At 33.1% G+C, this 22,305-nt stretch overlaps 1 protein-coding gene across 2 annotated transcripts in view; it reads left to right on the top strand.

Moving 5' to 3' along the window:
• The window catches only part of TENT2 (terminal nucleotidyltransferase 2), a 71,457-nt gene that overhangs the window by 24,855 nt on the left and 24,297 nt on the right, over window positions 1-22,305 (top strand). The window contains exons 5-11 of one of the 2 annotated variants that reach the window (XM_058728728.1): window positions 1,549-1,663; window positions 1,754-1,845; window positions 3,898-3,964; window positions 5,683-5,752; window positions 13,557-13,633; window positions 14,011-14,139; window positions 18,933-18,976. In XM_058728728.1, the coding sequence (XP_058584711.1) occupies window positions 1,549-1,663; window positions 1,754-1,845; window positions 3,898-3,964; window positions 5,683-5,752; window positions 13,557-13,633; window positions 14,011-14,139; window positions 18,933-18,976 (594 nt within the window). Of the gene's footprint in view, window positions 1-1,548; window positions 1,664-1,753; window positions 1,846-3,885; window positions 3,965-5,682; window positions 5,753-13,556; window positions 13,634-14,010; window positions 14,140-18,932; window positions 18,977-22,305 lie in introns of both variants that reach the window. The other variant, XM_058728723.1, reaches the window with a different exon arrangement.

Here is a 22,305-nt window from a genome sequence, read left to right as displayed (position 1 = left end):
CGGGGCGCCTGGGTGGCGCAGTCGGTTAAGCGTCCGACTTCAGCCAGGTCACGATCTCGCGGTCCGTGAGTTCGAGCCCCGCGTCAGGCTCTGGGCTGATGGCTCGGAGCCTGGAGCCTGTTTCCGATTCTGTGTCTCCCTCTCTCTCTCTGCCCCTCCCCCGTTCATGCTCTGTCTCTCTCTGTCCCAAAAATAAATAAAAAAATAAAAATAAAAATAGATATGTTAGTTTGCAAAAGGTTGCAGTTAGGAAACTGAGGAATGTCACATCTGGTATTTTCAATTTGCGTAGTAAACTTTATGTAAAGTTATTTGCTAAAGAAAATGAAGTAAGTATAGGGGACTTGAGGAAAGTAGTAAAGATTTAAAATGGTGATGGTGTAAAATGAGAGCAAAATCTAACCAGAGGCATGGGTGTCTTAGTGATGGTAAGGACCAACCCTGGGCTAGACCTTAAAATATAAATTTGAAAGATGCCAATTTTGTGATTTAAATATTTTTTTCAGCTTCATGTTAGCAACTGAGATGTAAGAGCTTAGAAGGTGGTTGTTTGTTTAGACCTAAGATTAGCATTTTGCAGGACAGGAGTCAGAGCTTCACACGGGAATAATGTTAAGGCATGATAAAAGAGTGGTTCAAGGGATTCACTCTGGGGTATAGACTGGGTAGGGAAGGAAATCACACCATTCAGGTGTTGATGAGCTTGGAGAAAAGGAAGGATTCAGTGGAATCCAGGTCTATTAAATTTCAGAGCTAGAGAAATTCTGTTTTATTGTAAAGACCATGTTATGGCTGTGGGATTGTAAAGCTGGGAAAAAATGTTGGAGTAAGAAAGTTCAGAAATGGTGGGAGTATGTTGTGATACGTAGCGCATTGTAGATGAGGAAATTACCTGTGATGATGGCAAGAGTTGGGTTGAAGGGGGAAGTGTGAATCAAATAGGTAGATAAACAAGAGGATCTAACTGTAGATGGCAACAAAAAGGGTTCAGGCCAGTATTGTAAGAATGGGGAATAAGGGTGGTTTGCATGAAAAAAGACAACCAGGGGCTTCTAAAGTTTGTTAGTGTTTGTTATTGGTGGTATAAATATCAGGGGTTGGGCAAAACTTGTTTTTTAAAGGGACAGACAGTAAATGTCTTATACTTTGCCACTCACATGTTTCTGTTGCGTATTTTTATTTATCTGTTTGTTTATATAACCCTTTAAAAATGTAAAAACCATTCTTTGCTCATGTGCCTTCCCAAAACAGGCTGCAACCAAAGATTATAGTTTGCTGTCCCATGGATTATATTCTTTAAGAATTATCTGTGACCAGTTGTACTTTTTTGTGATTAACCAATGATACTTTACTTGGGAAAAGTTTGTAACTATTTTACTTACTAAGTAACTATCATTACTTGAGTGACAGTAGTTTTGGAAAGTGTAAGGAGATTATATGTATTCATTTTAAAGATACCGTTGGTAGTGTTGTTTTACACTTCTTAGTATGGTAATTACGTTTACGTTTCTGAACAAAATTTTTACTTTTTGTTGTGGTGGATTCAAGTTGAGTCAGCAGATACTGGAGTTATTTGAAGCATGTCAGCAGCAAGTAAGTGATTTAAAGAAGAAAGAACTGTGTCGAACACAGCTGCAGAGAGAAATTCAGCTCTTATTTCCACGTATGTTTTCCTATTTTGCATGCCCTTTACATATATATGTTCCTATTTAAAATTTTAAATAATACTTTATAATCTGTTCTATTTCTCTAGAAAGCAGACTTTTTTTGGTTGGGTCCTCTTTAAATGGATTTGGTACTCGGAGCAGTGACGGTGATTTATGCCTAGTTGTTAAAGAGGAACCAGTAAGTAATGAAACATTTATTTCAAAAGTTAAATTTCATATAAAAATCATTGAAGAAAAAAACTTGGTTTTTGTTAATTTTTTTTTAATGTTTATTTATTTTTGAGACAGAGAGAGACACAGCATGAATGGGGGGGGGGCGGGCAGAGAGAGAGGGAGACACAGAATCGGAAGCAGGCTCCAGGCTCTGAGCCATCAGCCCAGATCCCGACGCGGGGCTTGAACTCGTGGACCGCGAGATCGTGACCTGAGCTGAAGTCGGACACTTAACCGACTGAGCCACCCAGGCGCCCCGAAAAAAACTTGTTTTAATTAGTTCTTTGGATTTGTTGTTCATATTAATTCAGGAAAACCCAGGAAATGCTTCTTTCTCTTTTAAGGCATATGCACATGCACACATAAGCATAACGGGGATTTTAGCATTAATTTATTTTTAAGTTGTTAAAGTGAGATGGCTTCACTGTGTTTTTAAAGAGCTCTACCTCTGTTTGCTTGGATTGGATATGTTGCCAAGATGCAACAGACATGAAGAGAATGTGCCAGTATTATCTTGATATAGTAAAACCTTGGATTGTGAGTAACTTGTTCTGTGAGTGTTCTGCAAGATGAACAAACATTTATTTAAAAAAAAATTATTTTACTGTTTATTATTTTTGAGATAGAGACACAGCATGAGTGGAGGAGGGTAGAGAGAGAGAGGGAGACGCAGAATCCAAAGCGGGCTCCAGACTCAGCTGTCAGTACAGAGCCCGACGCAAGGCTCAAACTCATGAGCTGTGAGATCATGACCTGAGCTGAAGTCGGACGCTTAACCGACTGAACCACCCAGGTGCCCTGATGAACAAACATTTCTAATAAATTTTAACTTGATTAACTAGTGAGGTCTTGCAATACTTGTAGTACGTGACACCAAATGTCACGTGATCACAAATGAGCCAATGGTTCTTGAAATACGCTTTGACATACAAGTGCTTTGGATTACAGGCATGTTTTTAGAATGAATTATGTTTGCAAACCAAAGTTTTACTGTATTTCCTTTCCATTTAAATTATCAATGATTCTTCTTTTAATCTTTTCTCCCCCCTTGAAAATGCTACGGGGTTTGGAGTTCTTATTTTGGGAATACACAAAGGGATTTCATTGACATTTAAAATATTTTTTAAATATTTTGGCTTGTTTCTTTTTATTTTTGTTTAGCAACCAAATTTTGTTATTTAGTATTATGTTTGTTTGAATTTCCTGTTAACTGATACTCTTGTGTGTCCTTAATACAACAGTAATCGGTGTTCACTAAGCTGACTTGAGGCAGTCTCTTTAATATGCCGAAGTCTCTTCTGAATTACCCAAGATTAATTTCAGTATAATTTTAATGTGCTTTATTATATTCTGCCTCTTTAAAAATACAAAAATACCTACTGAATGGTAATATATATTTTTATTTTATTATTTCACTAATAAAATTGGCTTATAATTACTGCAAATCAGAAAGAGATTTATTCCAGGAAAGAAACTCTGACACTTTTCTATGCTTTGCAATCATATAAAGGAAAAAAAAACCCTCAGAAATAATAAACATAGTGAAGAATACTAGAGTTTTAATTAAATCTCTCATGCAGTTAGACTCTTTTCAGCCACATCACACCAATCCTCCATCTGGTTCATATGTTTGTGTTGTGTTGTCAGAACTTGTCCTTAAAGCAGCTCACAATGTAGATAGGGAAATAAAACATGTTACAGAAAGTTAAAATTCTGTTTGTTTTTCTAGGAGAGGATTACTTTATGTGCATTTTTACTAAAGTAAGAAAATGACATAAGAATTTTGATATTATTTAAATTTTGCTTTAAGTTTATAATTAGGAATTGATTTAGGAATGTTGATGTGAAAGCATAAAAGTTGACATTTTCTATAACATAATTTAGTGTATATTGAAAAGTAACTTGAAAGAAAAGTATGCTTTTTCTCTTTGTTGAGAAACATTAAGAAAATAAAACATTGAATTTAGAAAGATAGTGAAAAAACACTTTATTTTTAACTTTTCAGTGTTTTTTTCAGGTCAATCAGAAGACTGAAGCACGGCATATACTCACCTTAGTCCATAAACACTTCTGTACCAGACTTTGTAAGTCTCATATGCCTCAAGTTCATATGTCATCTGACATAACTATTTAATATGTCTTAATATGTCTCTTACTTTGTTTTCTGATAAGAATTGTTTATTTTCTGGTCAGGATAGACATAATGTGGATCCTTTTTTCCCAAATGAAATTTTTTTAACTTGATTAAAAAGAGAACAATTCTTTATTGAGATAATCCCACTACATGCACTGGGGAATTCAAATGTATATAAGCTTCATTTCTTTTTCTCAAAAGATTATAGGCTGTTAGGGAAGCTACAGCATTAAATGAATAGCTGTAGTGTATAGTATCTGTGAAAAGCCAAGAAAGTGATACAGATAAAGTCTTATGGGTATTCATGTGAGGGAGTGAGAATTTCATCTGTTTCGCAGTGACATGCAATTTGTGACATCACATTTTAAAAATATCACTGAACATGAAGCCCAAGTGGATTATTCCAACAGAAAGCAAATTATTGACTTAGGCCACTGTATTATAAGATTTTATTCTTTGAATAACCTAGCTAAGCACATTTAATCCACATGTGTTAAGCCGTCATAATTTATTTTAAACTTCCACAGAATATCGTAGATTGTTGAAGTCACACTCGCCACGTGATGTTGGAAAGAGATGTGTTCATTTATTCAGCCAGATAGTACTTATGTGTCAGGCTTTGAACTGGCAAATTCAAAGTCAAGTGACCTGTTACTGCCCATGAGCAAGTTATATCTGTTGTTGGGTAGAAATCAAGTGATTTATTTTAGTGGACTTAAGTTTTCACATCTGTAAAATAAAGGAGTAATTCATACCTTAAGTAGATTTTTAATAGCTATTATTAACGTCAAATACTAAAAATGGAGGGAACCTTAGAGATCATTTAATTCAAAGGTATTTTTGGTTGTTATTTTTCATAGTTAAGGAGAATGGTGATTAGTGGATTCAGTAATTTGCCTGAGGAGTGTAGTTTGTTTTTTGGTGTCACAACCTGCACCTGGAACTTGAAACTTTTAACTCTTATTTTTCATTAAGCCTCATTGAATTCCTGCCTACAAATTCTGTTTGAAGCTTGACATATTTTATGATTTTGGTGGTAAAAGCATTATAACGGGAAAATTTTTTAATTCTGGTATTATGTTTTTCTTTATAACATTAGGAAACTGCTCCTTTGGGAAGAGTTGGCAGTTTCTTTTTTACATATTTCTGTATTTTCCTAATTTTCTATAATGAACATGTATTATTTTCAAAAAATATTTTTGTGCTTAATGGAGTAAAAAATATGTATACATGTATTCTTCCTCTTAGGGATCATATTTATTTAAATGTATCACTATCCCATGTATCTATCATGTTGCAGGCATTTCCACATTTGAGACTCTTTGTAAATATATTTATGGCTGCTGTAAGATTCTGCCTTATGCTATAACAGAAATGAGCTATGCTCCTGCCAGCCTAGATATTTTTCCTGCTTATAATGTTCTGATGAATTTCTTTATAAGTATTATTAGATATTAGACCACACTTCTGAATTTTAATATAAAGCCCTCTAAATGGTATTGGAATTTTCAGTCTTAGAAGAATTTGATAATGTCCTTTCTTTGCGATCTTAAAAGACTGTGTTTTCATAAACTGTTTTAGCTTAGTAAGAAACCATTTTTTAAAAATATACATTGGAACACTATGAATTTGAGAAATATTTACAGATATTCATATTTTGTCCTTCAGCTGGCTACATAGAGAGACCTCAGTTGATTCGAGCAAAAGTGCCAATTGTGAAGTTCAGGGATAAAGTCAGGTAAGTAATTATTGAATTTTCCTTTTTCAGTCATTTTAGATCATTTTTACATATTCTTTTGATGTAGATAGTTAAGTGTATGCTACAGCATAATAGCTTATCTTCATCAGTTTTTAAAACTTTCTTGATTTGTCTTGGAGATGATTTTTTAGAATAGTCTGAGCAATTCTTTATGCTTAACTGTGCTTAGTTATTTTGCTTGGTATTTCGAGTGTTTAAAACTATCCATTTTAAAGAATATATATATTTACATTTCACATTTTTAAATTATCTCTTGCCTTTTGGAAATGTAATATACTCTTTAGAACATATCTTAATTGATGAGATTTGATGTATGTTTATATCAAGGGAGTTGTTATAAATATAATTATATCTATCTGTACACTCTACCAGCCTGGGTTCTGAATTTCTTATGGGCATTGGGATTGGAATCTTTTATACAGTATCTGAATATAAAATGTAAATAGGTGTTGACTGTTCTATTGGTTAAAAAAAATTTGTTGTTCCCTAAAAAAGAGATAAGATTGTGATAAATTAGGTTTTCTAGCCCAGTTTTATAAAATACTGAAATGGTTTACATAAATGTAAGTGTAAAGTGTAAATATATATACATAAGTAATCCTTATTATTCATGGATTCTTTATGAATTTGCCGACATGATGATATTTATTTTGTAACCCCCCAAAATTAATATTTCTAGCACTTTCATAGTCATTTGTAGACATTTGCAAAGTGGAGAAAATTCTGAATCATTGAGATTAAATAATGTGACATTCTGCCTTCCTGTTTCTTCTTTTATGTATAAACAATTATTCTTTGCAGAGTCCATTTCCATGTTTTTTGTATTTTGTTGCTTTATATAGGTGACTTTGCTCTTTTAAATGGCCCCCAAGCATAGTGCTGAGTTACTATCTATTGTTTCTGTGTACAAAGCTGTGATGTGCCTCATGGAGAAAAAACTTGTATTTGATATGCTTTGTTCATGCATAAGTTACAGTGTGCTTGGCCATGAGTTCATTATCAGTGAATGGGGTGTCTTTAAATGGAAACACATAAAACAAAGTTATGTAGGGGCGCCTGGGTGGCTCAGTTGGTTAAGTGTCTGAGTTCAGCTCAGGCCATGATCTTGTGGTTTGTGAATTTGAGTCCTGCGTTGGGCTCTGTGCTTGCAGCTCAGAGCCTGGAGCCTGCTTCGGATTCTGTCTCTCTCTCTCTCTCTCTCTCTCTCTCTCTCTCTCTCTCTGTCCCTCCCCAGCTCGTGCTCTGTCTCTCTCTGTCTGTCAAAAATAAATAAACATTAAAAAAATATTAAAAAAGCAAACAAAACAAAGTTATGTATTAATCAATTGATGAAAATGTTTTGACTGAAAGCTTGTGGGAACCTAACCCTTTGTTTCCACTGTTTTCATTGACTTTATAGAAAATAAATACTGCAAATGATTAGAATTGACTAAATATATATGTTTTAAACAAATCCTTAGATATATGCCTGGTTCAAACCTTCTCCTCCATTCATTTAAATATCTGTCCAATCTATAAGTATTTGAATTTTTTTCAAATAACTAATGGTAGTTTTCTTTTTAAAAAAAAATTTTTTTTTATGTTTATTTATTTTTGAAGGAGAGAGAGACAGTGTGAGGCGGGGAGGGGCAGAGAGAGAGGGAGACACAGAATCTGAAGGAGGCTCCAGGGTCAGCTGTCAACACTGAGCCCGACGACACGTGGCTCAAACTCAGAGACTGCGAGATCATGATTTCTGCTGAAGTCAGACACTTAACCGACTGAGCCACCCAGGCGCCCCAATGGTAGAGTTTTCTAAAACACTTTATGGGAGATAAACTAAACACAAATAAAATTATTAGCTTATTGTAATTATTTTTTAAAATACATGGTTGTGGGCCCCCTGGGTGGCTCAGTCCATTAAGCATCTGACTCTTGATTTTAGCTCAAGATGATCTCACGGTTCCTGAGTTTGAGCCCTGCATTGGGCTCTGTGCTAACAGTGAGAAGCCTGCTTTGGATTCTTTCCCTCTCCCTCTCTGTCCCTCCCCCACTCGTACCCCTACCCCCTCTCTCAAAACAAATAAATAAACAAAAAAAAAAAGTAAAACCCACGGTTGTATTTTTTTTTATGTTTAAAATTTTAATTACAGTGTTTTTAACATTCGGTTATATTACTTTCAGGTATACAATATAGTGATTCAACAATTCTATACATTACTCAGTGCTCATCATAATAAGTATAGTCTTTAATCCCCATCACCTATTTCAGTCATCCCCCTACCTATCTCCTCTCTGGTAACCATCTGTTTGTTCTCTATAGTTAAGAGTCTGTTTTTTGGTTTATCTCTCTTTTTTTTTTTTTCTCTTTATTTATATATTTTTTAATTCCACGTTAGTGAAATCATACGGTATTTGTCTTTCTCTGACTGACTTAATTCACTTAGCATTATACTCTAGCGCTATCCATGTTGTTGCAAATGGTAAGATTTCATTCATTTTTATGGAAGAATAATAGTCCACTTGTGTGTGTGTGTGCATGTTTATATATATCACATCTTTCTCCATTGATGGACATTTATTTGTGTATCTTTGTCTTTGATGGGTATTTGGGCTGCTTCCATAACTTGCCTATTGTAAATAATGCTGCAGTTATCATAGAGGTGCATATTTCCTTTCAAATTAGTGTTTTTGTGTGATTTGGGTAAATACGCAGTAGTGCAATGACTGGATTATATGTTAATCCTATTTTTATTTTTTGAAGAATGTTTATACTGTTTTCCACAGTGACTACACTAGTTTGCATTCCTACTAGCAGGACACAAGAGGTTTTTTTTTCCTCCACATCCTTGCCAACACTTATTATTTCTTGTTTTTTATTTTAGCCGTTCTGACTGGTGTGGTTTTGATTTGCATTTCCCTGAAGATGAGTGATACTGAGCATCTTTGTCTACACATGTAGAAAAATGTTGCTATGCCAGATTTCTGAGAAATTACTGCCTGTGCTCTCTTCTAGGATTTTTATGGTTTCAGGTCTCACGTTTAGGTCTTTAATCCATTTTGAGTTTATTTTTGTCTATGGTGTAAAAAAGAGGTCCAGTTTCATTCTTTTGCATGTAGCTGCTCAGTTTCCCACTACCATTTGTTGAAGAGACTGTCTTTATTTTGTTGCATATTCTTGCCTCTTTTGTTGAAGTTCAGTTGACCATATAATCCTGGGTTTGTTTCTGGGCACTCAGTCCTATTCCATTGATGTATGTGTGTATTTTGTGCCGGTACCATACTGTATTGGTAACTACAGCTTCGTAGTGTAACTTGCAATCTGGAATTATGATACCTCCAGCTTTGTTTTTCCTTTTTGAGAATGTTTTGGCTATTTGAGGTCTTTTGTAGTTTTATACAGATTTTAGGATTATTTTTTCTAGTTCTGTGAAAAATGCTGTTGTTTTTGTTTTGTTTTGTTTTTTAGTTTATTTTGACAGAGAGAGGGAGAGAGGGAGAGAATCCCAAGCAGCCTCCATGCTTCCAATGCAGAGCTTGACTCAATCCCACAAACCGTGAGATCATGACCTGAGCTGAAATCAAGAGTTGGACAGTCAGCCGACTGAGCCACCCAGGCACCCCACTGATTATACTTCGATAGGGATTTCATTAAATCTGTAGATAGATTGTTTTGGGTAGTGTGAACATTTTAAAAATATTTGTTCTTCTAGTCCATGAGTATGGAATGTCTTTACATTTGTCTGTGTTGTCTTCAATTTCTCTCATCATGTTTTATAGTTTTTAGAGTACAGGTTTTTGAACTCTTTGGTTAAGTTTATTCCTAAGCATTTTTTCTTTTTGGTGCCGTTGTAAATGTGATTGTTTTTTAAATTTCTTCCTATTGCTTCATTATTAGTGAATATAAATACAGTGGATTTCTGTATATTGATTTTGTATCCTGCAACCTTACTGAATTCATTTATCAGTTCCAGTAGTTTTTTGATGGAGTCTTTAGTGTTTTCTCTATATAGTATCATGTCATCTACATAAAAATAATGAAAGTTTTACTTTTTCCTTACCAATTTGGATGCCTCTTATTCCTTTTTCTTGTATGACTGGTGTAGCTTTGGCTTCCTATACTATGTTGAATAAAAGTGGTGAGAGTGGGGGCGCCTGGCTGGCTCATTTGGTTAAACGTTTGACTTTGGCTCAGGTCATGATCTTGTGGCTCGTGAGTTCAAGCCTTGTGTTGGGCTCTGTGCTGACACGTCAGAGCCTGGAGTCTGCTTTGGATTCTGTGTCTCCCTTTCTTTCTGCCCCTCCCCTGCTTGTGCTCTGTCTCTCTCAATCTCAAAAATAAATAATAAAACATTAAAAAAAAAAGGTGGTGAGAGTGGACATCCTTGTTTTGTTCCTGATCTTAGGGGGAAAGCTCTCAGTTTTTCACCTTTGAGTATGATATTAGCTGTGGATATTTCATATATGACCTTAATTACGGTGAGGTATGTTCACTCCAAACCTACTTCGTTGAGGGATTTATCATGCATGTTGTACTTTGTCAAATGCTTTTTCTGCACTTTTATTTTATTTTATTTTATTTTATTTTATTTTATTTTATTTTATTTTAGAGAGTGAGAGAGCACAAGGTGGGGTGAGGAGCAGAGGGAGGGAGAGGGGGAGAGAGAGGGAGAGGGAAGGGGAGAGAATTTTAAACAGGCTCTGTTCAGCACAGAGCCCAATGTGGGGCTTGATCCCATGATCCTGGGATCATGAACTGAACTGAAATCAAGAGTCGGATGCTCAGCCGAGTCACTAGGCACCCCCTTTTCTGCATCTATTGAAATGATCATATGGCTTTTATTCTTAATGTTACGGATGTGATATATCATGTTGATTGATACGCAAATATTGGACCCCACCCTTGCATCCCAGGAATAAATCTCGCTTGATCCATGGTGAATGATTTTTTTTTTAATGTATTACTGGATTCAGCTTGCTAATGTTTTGTTGAGGATTTTTACATCTATGTTCATCAGAGATACTGGCCTATAGTTCTCTTTTTTGTAGTGTCTTTATCTGGTTTTACTATGAGGGTACAATGCAAGTCTCATAGAATGAATTTGGAAGCCTTCCCTCTCTTCTATTTTTTGGAATAGTTTGAGAAAAATAGTTATTAACTCTTCTTTGAGTGGTTGGTAGAATTTGCCTGTGAAGCCTTCTGGTACTGGACTTTACTTGTTGGGAGTTTTTTCATTACTGATTCAATTTCATTGCTTGTAATGGGTCTGTTCAAATTTTCTATTTCTTCTTGATTCAATTTTGAGAGGTTATATGTTTCTGGGAATTTATCCATTTCTTTTAGGTTTTCCAGTTTGTTGGCGTATAATTTTTCATAATATTCTCATACAATCCTTTGTAATATTTCTATGGTGTTGTTGTTATTTCTCTTCTTTCATTTGGTGATTTTGTTTATTTGAATATTCTCTGTTTCTCCCTCTTTTTTTTCTTTTTTTGGATGACACTAGCTAACGGTTCATCACTTTTGTTGATCTTTTAAAAGAACCAGCTCCTGGTTTCACTGATCTGTTCTGTACTTTTTTTAGTTTTTGTTTCGTTTATTACTGTTCTAATCTATATTATTTCCTTTCTTCTATTGGTTTTGGGTTTTATTTGTTCTTCTTTTTGTAACTCTTTTATGTATAAAGTTAGGTTGTTTGAGATTTTTCTTCTTGAGGTAGACCCATGTTGCTCTAAACTTTGCCCTTGCAACCACTTTTGCTGCTTCCCAAAGATTTTTGGTCATTGTGTTTTCATTTTCATTTGTCTCTGTATTTTTTTGATTTCCTCTTTGATTTCTTGGTTGATCCATTCATTGTTTTAGTAGCATGTTGTTTAACTTACATGTATTTGTGCTATTTCCAGATTTTTTCTTGTGGTTAATTTCTAGCTTCATAGCATTATGGTCAGAAATGATGCATGGAATGACTTCCATCTTTTTAAATTTGTCAAGACTTGTTTTGTGGCCTACTGTGTGATCTCTTCTGGAGAATGTTCCATGTGTACTTGAAACGAATGTGTATTCTGGTATTTTAGGATGGAATGTTCTGAATATATCTGTTAAATCCATCTGGTCCAAATGTGTCAGTCAAAGCCACTGTTTCCTTGTTGATTTTCTATTTGAATGATCTGTCCATTGATGTAAGTGGGGTGTTAAAGTCCTCTACTTTTATTGTATTACTATTGATTATTTCCTTTATGTTTGTTATTAACTGCTTTAAATATTTGGGTGCTCCTGTGTTGGGCGCATTTTTTTTTTCCTATTTAAGATTATACAAACTTTTTTTCATTGTTAAATGTTCTTTATAAACACCATTTTATATTTCTTCTCTATACAGACCATTAAAAAAATGGCTTCTAATATCCAAAGATAACCAATGTTAACATTTTGGTGTAAAACTTTCAGTCCCTCTTCTATGCATGTGAATGCATAAGAGTTTTTAAAATTAAAATTGAGATTATACTTTTTTACCTGACCATATATCATGGATATTTGCTTATATCAGTGAATTTTTTTCTGGCTTGATTTTTAATGGCTTTACAGTAGTTTTTCATTCAATGAATATATTGTGATTAACTTAGTTATTCTCCTGTTAGAATAAGCATTTTGTACATTAAATTTTTTCCATATAAAGGATTAGTTTAATATTTCCAGAAGTAAAATCTGAAGCAAATACTGTGGATATTTTTAAAGCGCTGAATCATATTTTTGGAAAAGTTTTTAACCGCAAACTGGTTGTTGCCTGTTTCTTCCTCTCTGTTGAGGTATATAGAGGAAATGCACAGTGGTTTTAATGTTAGCCTTGCACAGACGCAGTTAGAGAATGTAACTCTCTTGCTGCCATAAGTTTCCCAAAGGCAAATATATATATATATATCTGAAGTGTTGATACTACTATCCATTTTTGTCAATATGCATGGTTAATTGAAAGATTATAAGATTTCCTTTCCCTAAAAAAGGAAATCTGCATTGGTAAATTTCAAATTTTATAATTAAAAGTTTATAAAAAGGAATTTTGTTAAGTTTTTATATTAGGCAGTCTTTTCATAGAAAAACTCAGTGTGCAGAAGTTGTTGGACCTAATAGTATATTTACATTAATCCTTTCTTTTATTTTGAGTTTTGCCATTCTTTGTAGATCCCTTCATTATTGCCCTATTTTTAAAATTGTGAATTGCACCATATCTTTGCTTTCAAAGACGTATCCCTATTGTCCTTCCAGATTATCAGTAGCTCACTTTGGTATAATATAATTTATATGTTATTTATATCTTATCCTTTTTGGAGGGAATATAATGTATAGACTACTTTTATTTTTTTTTCCACCTGTTCTTTATTTGGCTTTTTATTCCTATTGTTTTAAAGCAAATAATGCTTTACTTCCAAATTAGTTGAGAATATATAACTCAGTGAAATAACTTGACCAGAAATGTTTTTGGTCATATAATTTTGTTTACCTGGAATGGATTGCAAAATTTTATAATTTGTTTTATTAAGGATAATTAAAGCCTTAGAAATACATTATGGATCTTACAACTGTTATCCTGTTTAATATTTTTAATATACAGTAAATCATATTAAAATGATATACTGACTATATCTTTATTCTTATTGTTAAGTTAGTATCTCATTTTAAAGTATTTGGTCTTTGGGATCATGCTATTTTTACGTCATAGGGTAGATGAATATTAACTTAGTTATTAGGGAGTTAGTTTAATTTGTTCAAAAACACTTGAGGTAAAGTATTTTTCTCTGTTTTTAATAGTTGTGTGGAATTCGACTTGAATGTAAACAATATTGTTGGAATAAGAAACACATTCCTCCTCAGAACTTATGCATACCGTAAGTTTTTTGTTTATTTCCAAATAATTATAGCTTCTCTCTTTATCCTTTATTCCTTTTTAAATATGTTTATAATAAACACTGACATCTTTTTAATTATTTTAATGTGTAGTGTCTCATTTTATTATATGTATACTATGTTGTACACTAAAATTTATATGCTACCAGAGTTACAGGTCAATAAAATGAATTTTAGTAACTGGTAATTTTTAAAAGGTGACTAAGATACCTTGTAAAAGTAAGACACATTTATGGTGAACACAATGTTTAATACACAGGGAGGAAATGCTTTTTCTTTTGGAGTTGGGAAATGATACAAACTTACAGAGAAACCGTAATATTTTCTTACCATTTTTAAGTTTTCATTTTACTTTCAGTTGAAAATCGAGTTCGTCCGTTAGTACTGGTGATTAAGAAGTGGGCAAGTCACCATGAGATAAATGATGCCAGTCGTGGTACTTTAAGCAGCTATAGTCTTGTATTGATGGTTTTGCACTATTTACAAAGTAAGTATTATGGGTTTTTCCCAATTTTTAAAATGGAAACACAGTTAAACTTCATTATGGTGTCTTTTCTGTTGACACTGTCTTCAAACAGTATTGTTTTAAAAAGTTCTTTCTAAGGCCCATATAGCCATATTTTTCTAATTTGTTGCTTTGAACAAATGTTTTAGAAATGTTATTCCCCAGAAAACATTATAAGGAAGTTTCGCTGTGTTTTCTTTTGTTTTTTGACAGTTTTTTCATATTACTCTTTTGTATTCAAAGAACTTTTACCGCTATATTGTGGATCCATTATCTTGAGGCACATGCATGTTCAGAAGCCCTATAAAAATAAGCTCAAGCACCATTCATCATGTTTTTTATTTTTCACTTGAGACAGGAATTAAAGGATTTTCTTTTTGGATAAAGAAGTTTTTTATTCCTTGTGAGTTGGCATGGAGTTTGGGTGAAAGAAATAATAGAAGATTGGAAATAATCTAAGTTTTTAAGAATAGAGGAATGATTGAATTAATTATAATATTTTCAGCTGCTAAGAATATGTTTTTAGGATATTTAATGGTAAAAGAAAATATCCATGATATGGTATCATATACAACATGGTATCAATTTTATTTTAAAAATTGTATTTGTATTTGAGTTTGTGTATGTATTCATATGTATATAAATATTGAAAAGTTATGTGCCAGAAATACATCAGGGGTTATTTAGATTTTGTCAAATGTACATTTTAAATTACAACTAAAACTAAAAAGTGAATAGACACTAGTTGTGATTTAGAAATGAGATTTGACTACAGTATTGAACATGTATGAACAGCTATAATATGTGCTCTTTCTCTCCATTTTTGTGGGTTACTTTAGATACTTTACTTTGCCTTCTTTAGAAAAATGGACTTTTATCACACATGTACTGAGGCAGTTTGGTAAGCAAGTTGAAAGTTCAGAAATTTTTTACCACTGTTCAAAAATCATGTTAAAATTCTGTTTACATTTTGTTAAACCTATTTTGTTTTTGACAAAGTCCTCTTCACTAAGATGATTTGTAATTAATGGCACTATCATCACTGTTTCTAGGTCTTTGTTAAAGTACATCCACTATGCACAGCTAAAGTATAACTGTATTGAGGTGCCTGGGTGGCTCAGCTGGTTGAGCCTGTGACTCTTGATTTCAGCTCAGGTCATGATCCCAGGGTCGTGGGATTGAGCCCCGGATCGGGCTCCGCACTAAGTGTGGAACCTGCTTAAGATTCTCTCCTCTCCTCTTCTCTCTCTCTCTCTCTCTCTCTCTCTCTCTCTCTGACTCTCTTACTCTCACTTGCTCTCTCTCCCTCTGCCCATCTTCCCCTCTCACACACTCTGTCTCTAAAATAATAATAAAAGTAAAAGCGTAACTGTTATTTGGCAAATTTTGGCTACTTCTCACTAGAAGAAATTAGATTGAAATAAGTAGCCGTGTTGAAATTAGATTGAAATAAATAGCTGCTTTTTTGGCAAACAGGAGTCTGCAAAGTGTATTGAGCAGTTCCAGTCATGCCACAGTGAACTAGTGTTTGTAATTTTGGCCAGTTTATTCCACCTTTCTGGCCTTAATATTCTTATCTGTAACAGGGATAATTGGATTGGATGGACTTTTAGGTTTCATTTAACTTCTTAAAGCCTTTTTTAATATCTTTTCTGCCATGAGTAGAGAAAGGAAATTTGTCTTCTGTATATGGAAAAGTTGAAAAGATTAAAGTATTTCCTAGAATGAATTTCAATAGTTAGTAATTGACTACATATGCTTGAAAGGTGACTGATGAAAGTGTGAAGGGAAAAAGCCGATGAGAAGAGATTTTAATGGCCATCTAAGATTAATAATAATAATTAATAAAAAGGCAAAAGTATTACCTGGTTAGAAATAATAATTTGAATGAATATTCATAGAAAGTTTACCATGTTTTCAGGTACAAAACTGTTTCAGGCATTCTAAAATTGCTCTTGAATTTTTGGGACACCTGGGTGGCTCAGTTAGTTGAGTGTTTGACTTTTGATTTTGGCTCAGGTCATGATCCTGGGGTCATGGGATTGAGCTGCATGTCTAGCTGTGTGCTGAGAATGGAGCCTACTTGGGATTCTCTCTCCTCCCCTGTTCCTCTTAGATTGCACGCACTCTCTCTTTCAAAAACAAAATTGTCCTTGAATTTTCAAAATTGTTTATTGTTGAAGATCTCTTTTTTTTAGTTGAATTTTTGATGAATCAGAATGGAATGTTTCCATGTTTAAATTTGTGGAGGCCTGACCAGAAAGCTCTCATCTGAAATGTAGGCAAAGTAAAATCTTACAGAGTAGCTGTTCTGAAGGTGTTATCTATTGATCAGATACTGTAATAGTAAGGTGTTTTGTGTTTTTTTTTTCTTTTGAGAGAGAAATTTAAAAGATTGAAGTCCAAAATTTTGAAGTAAAAATAGCTGTTACAGCTAGATCCTTCCTGAATGTATGTTGCTTTTTTCCCCCCAAATGTTTAGTTTTGAGAGAGAGAACGAGCGAACGAGTGAGAGGGGGAGGGGTAGAGAGAGAGGGGACAGAGGATGTGAAGCAGGCTCTGCGCTGACAGCAGATAGCCCAATATGGGGCTTGAACTGATGAACTGTGAGATCATGACCTGAGCTGAAGTCAGATGCTTAACCAACTGAGCCACCCAGGTGCCCCTGAATATATGTTGCTTTGAGTGAAATAAACATTTGAAAAACTATTCAAGACTTTGATGTTACTATCAGGATAGTGTTAACTGCCACGGTACGCCAATTGCTCTGCAATGTGTTGACCTTAAAAAACAAAAGAGCTAGGTTTTTGCTTGTTTGTTTTTTTGCCAGTACAGTGAGTTTATTCTGGAATAGAGGACTCGCAATTCAGAACAAGCAAACTGTAGTGAACCAACCATTGGCAAGTCCAGAGAATGGAGGTTGAGGGGCTTGCCTTTATGGAGGAAGGGGAGGAAGCTGGAAGGGGCTGTTTTGCTGAATTCTCATTGCCTGGGCTGTTGCTGAGCAAGGAAGAATTCTTTCTTCCTTCTACTAGAGTATGTAAAGGAAGCTTCTTCCTATTGTGGAATGCAAAGTATACTTCTTATGGAGAATGGTGGCGGTGTGTGAGAGCACCCCTTTCAGGGCTTCCTGACTCCACTTTTCTTTTATTTATTTTCACAAATGACTAGCTTTAAGGTTGTTAGACAAGGGATTGACTGAGTGATATCCCTGCTCCCCAAAACTTTCAAATTGCTTAGTTCTCAGGGTGCTTTGTCTATTGAAAGACCCTAACCAGTGATTACTGTTTGTTTTTCTCTTCCAACATTCTGGTTATGATTCTAGAATGAAATAAAATTTTTTCTAAATGTTTATAACCTTTCTTCACTGTTTTTTAAATTATAATTTTAATTTACTAGGGGTATTCAGTGAGAAGGGAATTCAGGTTTTTAATTAAGTAAACTAATTTCTAGTAAGATTTACCAATTTGACTTCTATATTACAGCAAAATTGTTAGAAAGTCATTAAAAACTATTACATGAATATAAAGACGTTTAGAATTAAAGTAACTGGGGCTTGAGTTTATTTGTAGGATCTTCTAGAATTTTGAGCATTTGAATGCCTCTGGGAAAAAATATTTTTGCTTCCTAAGAGTGATTCCAGTAAGTAATGAGTTTTTCCCCTCAGTCACACACTGTGAACATTCCAGACTATCATGGAATTTTATTTTATTCCGATTTCAACTTGGGAATGGAGCATGATACAGAAGAGATATTTAAATATTATGTGATAGAAATTTATACATTTATAATCATAGTTGGAGATCACGTAAGTTGGTAATAAATAGTTGATTATTTAGATATTAATGTATTCCAGAAGTTATATAAAAAGGTTTTTGCTAAACTGCAAGTTAAAAATAATGATTGTTACTGAGTTTACTTAATTATATATAATGTATTTCTAATTCTTAAATACACAGTTTGTTTTATGGTATTATATTTGGTCTTTAATCTTAAATCTTGAAAACACATTACTTGTATCTTATAGTCAAGATATTGTATTTTGCAGGTTGGATTTTGGTAAAGATATTGGAGAATGAAGAATGACAAAAAATAAAGTAACATATAAAGATAATGATTCCTTTGTATGAAATTTTAATTTTTTATGGCAAAGTGGCATATTTGTATTTATATTTCTAAACTTTACATTTCTGATTTATATTTCTAAACTTTGCTCAAGCCTCCTTTTTAAAAATTAGTGAAGTTGAAGATTTTTTTTTTCAGTTTTTTTAATAGATCGATCTCCTGAAACTATCTCAGTTTTGGTATTACTGTTTATTAGAAGAAATTAAACATAAAGGGACAATTATGATATAGCTATTATTCTTTCATGATACAGTATCATTGGACTTTACTTAAAAAAATTTTTTTGATAGCTACATCCATCTTAACAATGTTCATTCAGTATATGTAGAACAATCCTTGTCTTGCTTATTTTGTGTGTGTGTCTGATGTTGGACCAAATGATGTGTGTCCATTGATGACTTGTTTTTCTAAAAATGCAAGGAACATTTGTTTACCTAGAAATATACATAGTTTATTAACCTGAAGTTATCAACTTAGATATATTTTGAATTTAAATTTCTAGGGATCAGAGTTAATTCACAAAATATATGGAAACTGTTGAATTCTAGCAGAAACCCTTATAGTCTCATACCTGGGGTGTAGCTGACAAATTATTGCTTTGTGAAATGAATTATGTGAATCACAGAAGCTTTAAACTTTTTTTTTTATAGCCCTACCTGAACCCATCCTTCCATCCATCCAAAAAATTTACCCAGTAAGTGTTTCTTATAAATTATTCTAATACATATTATGACAAATATATGTGGAACTATTATATGCAGTATTAATGTGAATGTAAAAGGTGTAGTAGTTACCTTCTAAGTATATAATAACATTTTCTATATAGGCTGAGGCGTTGGCCACTAGCACATTAAAAAATATTCCGTATACTTTTTCAGAAGACTGTCATATTTTATTTGGTTATTGGCAGTGTGGTCATTTTTCTTAATGGTGGAATTATTTGCATGATGCTCATGATTATCACTAAAAGGAATTAAATATATTCAATTGGTCAAGGCCTATTTAGACTCATTCCAGTTTTCTTCGTGCTATTTTAAAATAGTTTTATAGTATTTCTTTACTCAGAAGTCTTTTAGCCCAATCTACGTATACTTTGAAAGCAGGGGAAAAATTAAGTTGAACAATTGGATAATCATTGTATCTTTCACTTGATTTTACCAACTAATACACCAAAAGGAGTAACACTGATACTTACACTCCTTGAGTGCATAATATTAAGAATCCTTCTGAAGTTAATTGGAAACATGAAAGTGGTGAAGGGTGCCTACTAGAAAAAGTTTGGTATATACTCAGTTTGAATTTAGAGAAACCTAGGTAATGTACATAACTCACAATCTATATACTTTTGTTTCTTTTCCAGTTTTTTGTGTTCCTTTTTTCCAGAATTCTGTTTCCTTGTTTTATAGTCCTACCATTTCTGTTTTCCTCCATAATCATCCTTATTCCTGGTTGTATTTGGAAATAATATTTAAACTATCTGTTTAGAATGTTTAATCAGCCTTCTGAAACCATGTAATTTTTACCTGTTTAGTTTTATGAAGTTACAAAAAGCTGTTTTCTAAAATTACTAAATAGGCAAATTGAAAAAGATCTAGCTTGAGTGATCAGTTTTCAAAGGACTTGCTTATTTTATATGTATCATAGAAAATACAAGTCCTTGATGTGGAATCTAAATTAAATATAACTTAACCTTTGATAATTGAGAAGAACTGATGTTCTTGTTTTTGAACATGTTATTATCGTAATGCACACATGCAAGGTGCTGGATAATGAAAGGTTCACTGTAATCGAGATTGCTGTGGTGAGGACTTCTCAGGTTGTGGTGGATCATCTGGTAAAGACACCGTTATAAGAATCGTTTGGAATCTGGGTATCTTATCTTCCTCATTTTGAAAACTAATTTCTGGTATTATAAAGAGCTACTATAATGTGTTTCAGTTATTGCTAGGGATCACTATGCTTTCATAAACATTGTGAAAATGAAAGCATCAGAAAGTATAGAAATAAAAGTAACTTGAACTTTTGGGTCTTATCCTTGAATGGTTTTCTCCCTCCATAAAATATTGATTATTTAGCTTATGCTGAAAGGTCAGAAATAATGACTGGGTGTTCACTGTTTCATTTTATTGTCCCAGCTTTATTGTTAAGACCTAGGTTTCCGTGTAGAAAGAGCTGTGTATATTTTTCAGCATACAAAGCGTCTAATAGTTAAAACTTATCCTTTAAAGAATCTCTTACTATGTGTGGAACAGATGCTTCTACACAAATCTCACTTAAACTCTGTGCTGCATGAATTCGTTTTACTAAAATAAAATACTAATAAAGTCTCAGTTTAATGCTCTATGCTTGAGAACAGAGCAGAGGTATTGCTTTTATTTTAGGATACCAAGGTTCTTACTAGTATATTCTAGTTTGAAGAACCTTATTTTTACTTCTGTTTCATTTTTCTAATTTTCTAGCTCCCCCCCCCCCCCATGACAGAGTCCCATCTTCTCTTCATCTCTCACCCTATACTCTACACTCCTGTTGTGCTAATAATCCTATTTCTATACCTATAACGAGGAAATAGATTTAATACTAGTTCAGTCCCAAAGCCTTAAAAAATACTTGTAGCAAGACCTGCTAGATTTAAGAATGTCTTAATTTGCTTTCAGGTGTGGTTATATTACCATAAATATTTGAAGAATACTATCTTTACTATAAGATTAATGCTTACATGGGTAAGGATATACTATCCACTCTTAACAGGATTTTAAATTTTATCTGAAACCTGTAAGCTAATTGATCAGTAGAGTGCTTTTCTTGGTGGTCCATCCAATGGAACAAGCAAATCAGCTTATTTCTTACTACTGATAGCTATTATTTATGTAGTATCTATTTTATGTCAGCACTCTATAAATTTTATATACAGTGTCCTTAGTCCTCGACAGGTAAACTTATGTAGTATTTTCCTTGATTCACAGGTGAAGAAACTAAGTCTTAGGAAGATTATATTATTGATCCAAGTTGTATTACAGTCACAAATTATGGACCCAGAAACTGATATTTTTTCTATTATACTGTGCTGAATGAGGAAAGGCAAAATGATAGTAGTGTTCACTAATATATTATTTCATCTAGTTTCTGTTGATTATTATATTTTATTTGTGTATATCTGATTGTCCCTATACAGATACACCTTTCTTTAAGAAAAACATATATGACAAAATTTCAGGTTGAATAAGTTTGAGAGTGACTTAAAACTTTATAGTAACAGAAAAAACACTTTATTTTACATGGAAACAAGGTTCTTTTAAATTTTGAGCTTCTCTAATATAGTTAAGTAGAATTTAAAAATAGGGTATAAATTTTGAAATAGAATAACATTTGTTCAGTATATTATGCTTTTTTAGTTATTTTCATATTTTCTCCTCAAATTTATGATAATTGTTTTAAAAATTGGTATGGTGTTTCAGTTCAGTTTGGATACTAAATTATGAAAGAAAAGGATGAAAGACTGGCCATATCTTTATCTTCAAAAGCTATATAACATTATTATTACTATTTAATTCTTATTGACTTAAAAAAGGCAACATGAATAGTCAAATAGAAGACAGAATATTTACTATTGAGTTAAAGCAGTGAAGTTGAGAATGTTTAAATATATAAACTCGGGTTAAGCTTATGAAGGGATCTTTAGTTTAATGGAAGTATATTGTGAGATTTACCTAGATTTATGCTAGATGGAGATTTATGAAGATAACTTATATTTGTTTCTTTCCCTAGTGGCATCTTCATATTCCAGGAAGCCATTTTATAGTTATGAAGTTAGGAATTCTGAGAAGTAGAGTTCCCCTGTGTAGTTATGTATTGAAATATATTAAATTTTACATATATACATATGCATACATATGTATACATATAGCAACTTTTTTTTTCAGTTTTAAAGTGTGTACAGTATGATGAAGGATTTTAGTTACGTAAAACAGGTTATAAATGAATACCTTTGAAAAGACATATTTAAAAGTTTGGGGGGAAGTTTTT

The sequence above is a fragment of the Neofelis nebulosa genome, chromosome 1 (assembly GCF_028018385.1).
Source record: "Neofelis nebulosa isolate mNeoNeb1 chromosome 1, mNeoNeb1.pri, whole genome shotgun sequence".
Taxonomy (NCBI): domain Eukaryota; kingdom Metazoa; phylum Chordata; class Mammalia; order Carnivora; family Felidae; genus Neofelis; species Neofelis nebulosa.
Note: the sequence above shows the minus strand (reverse complement) of the source record. Positions and strands in the feature narration are given on the sequence as shown.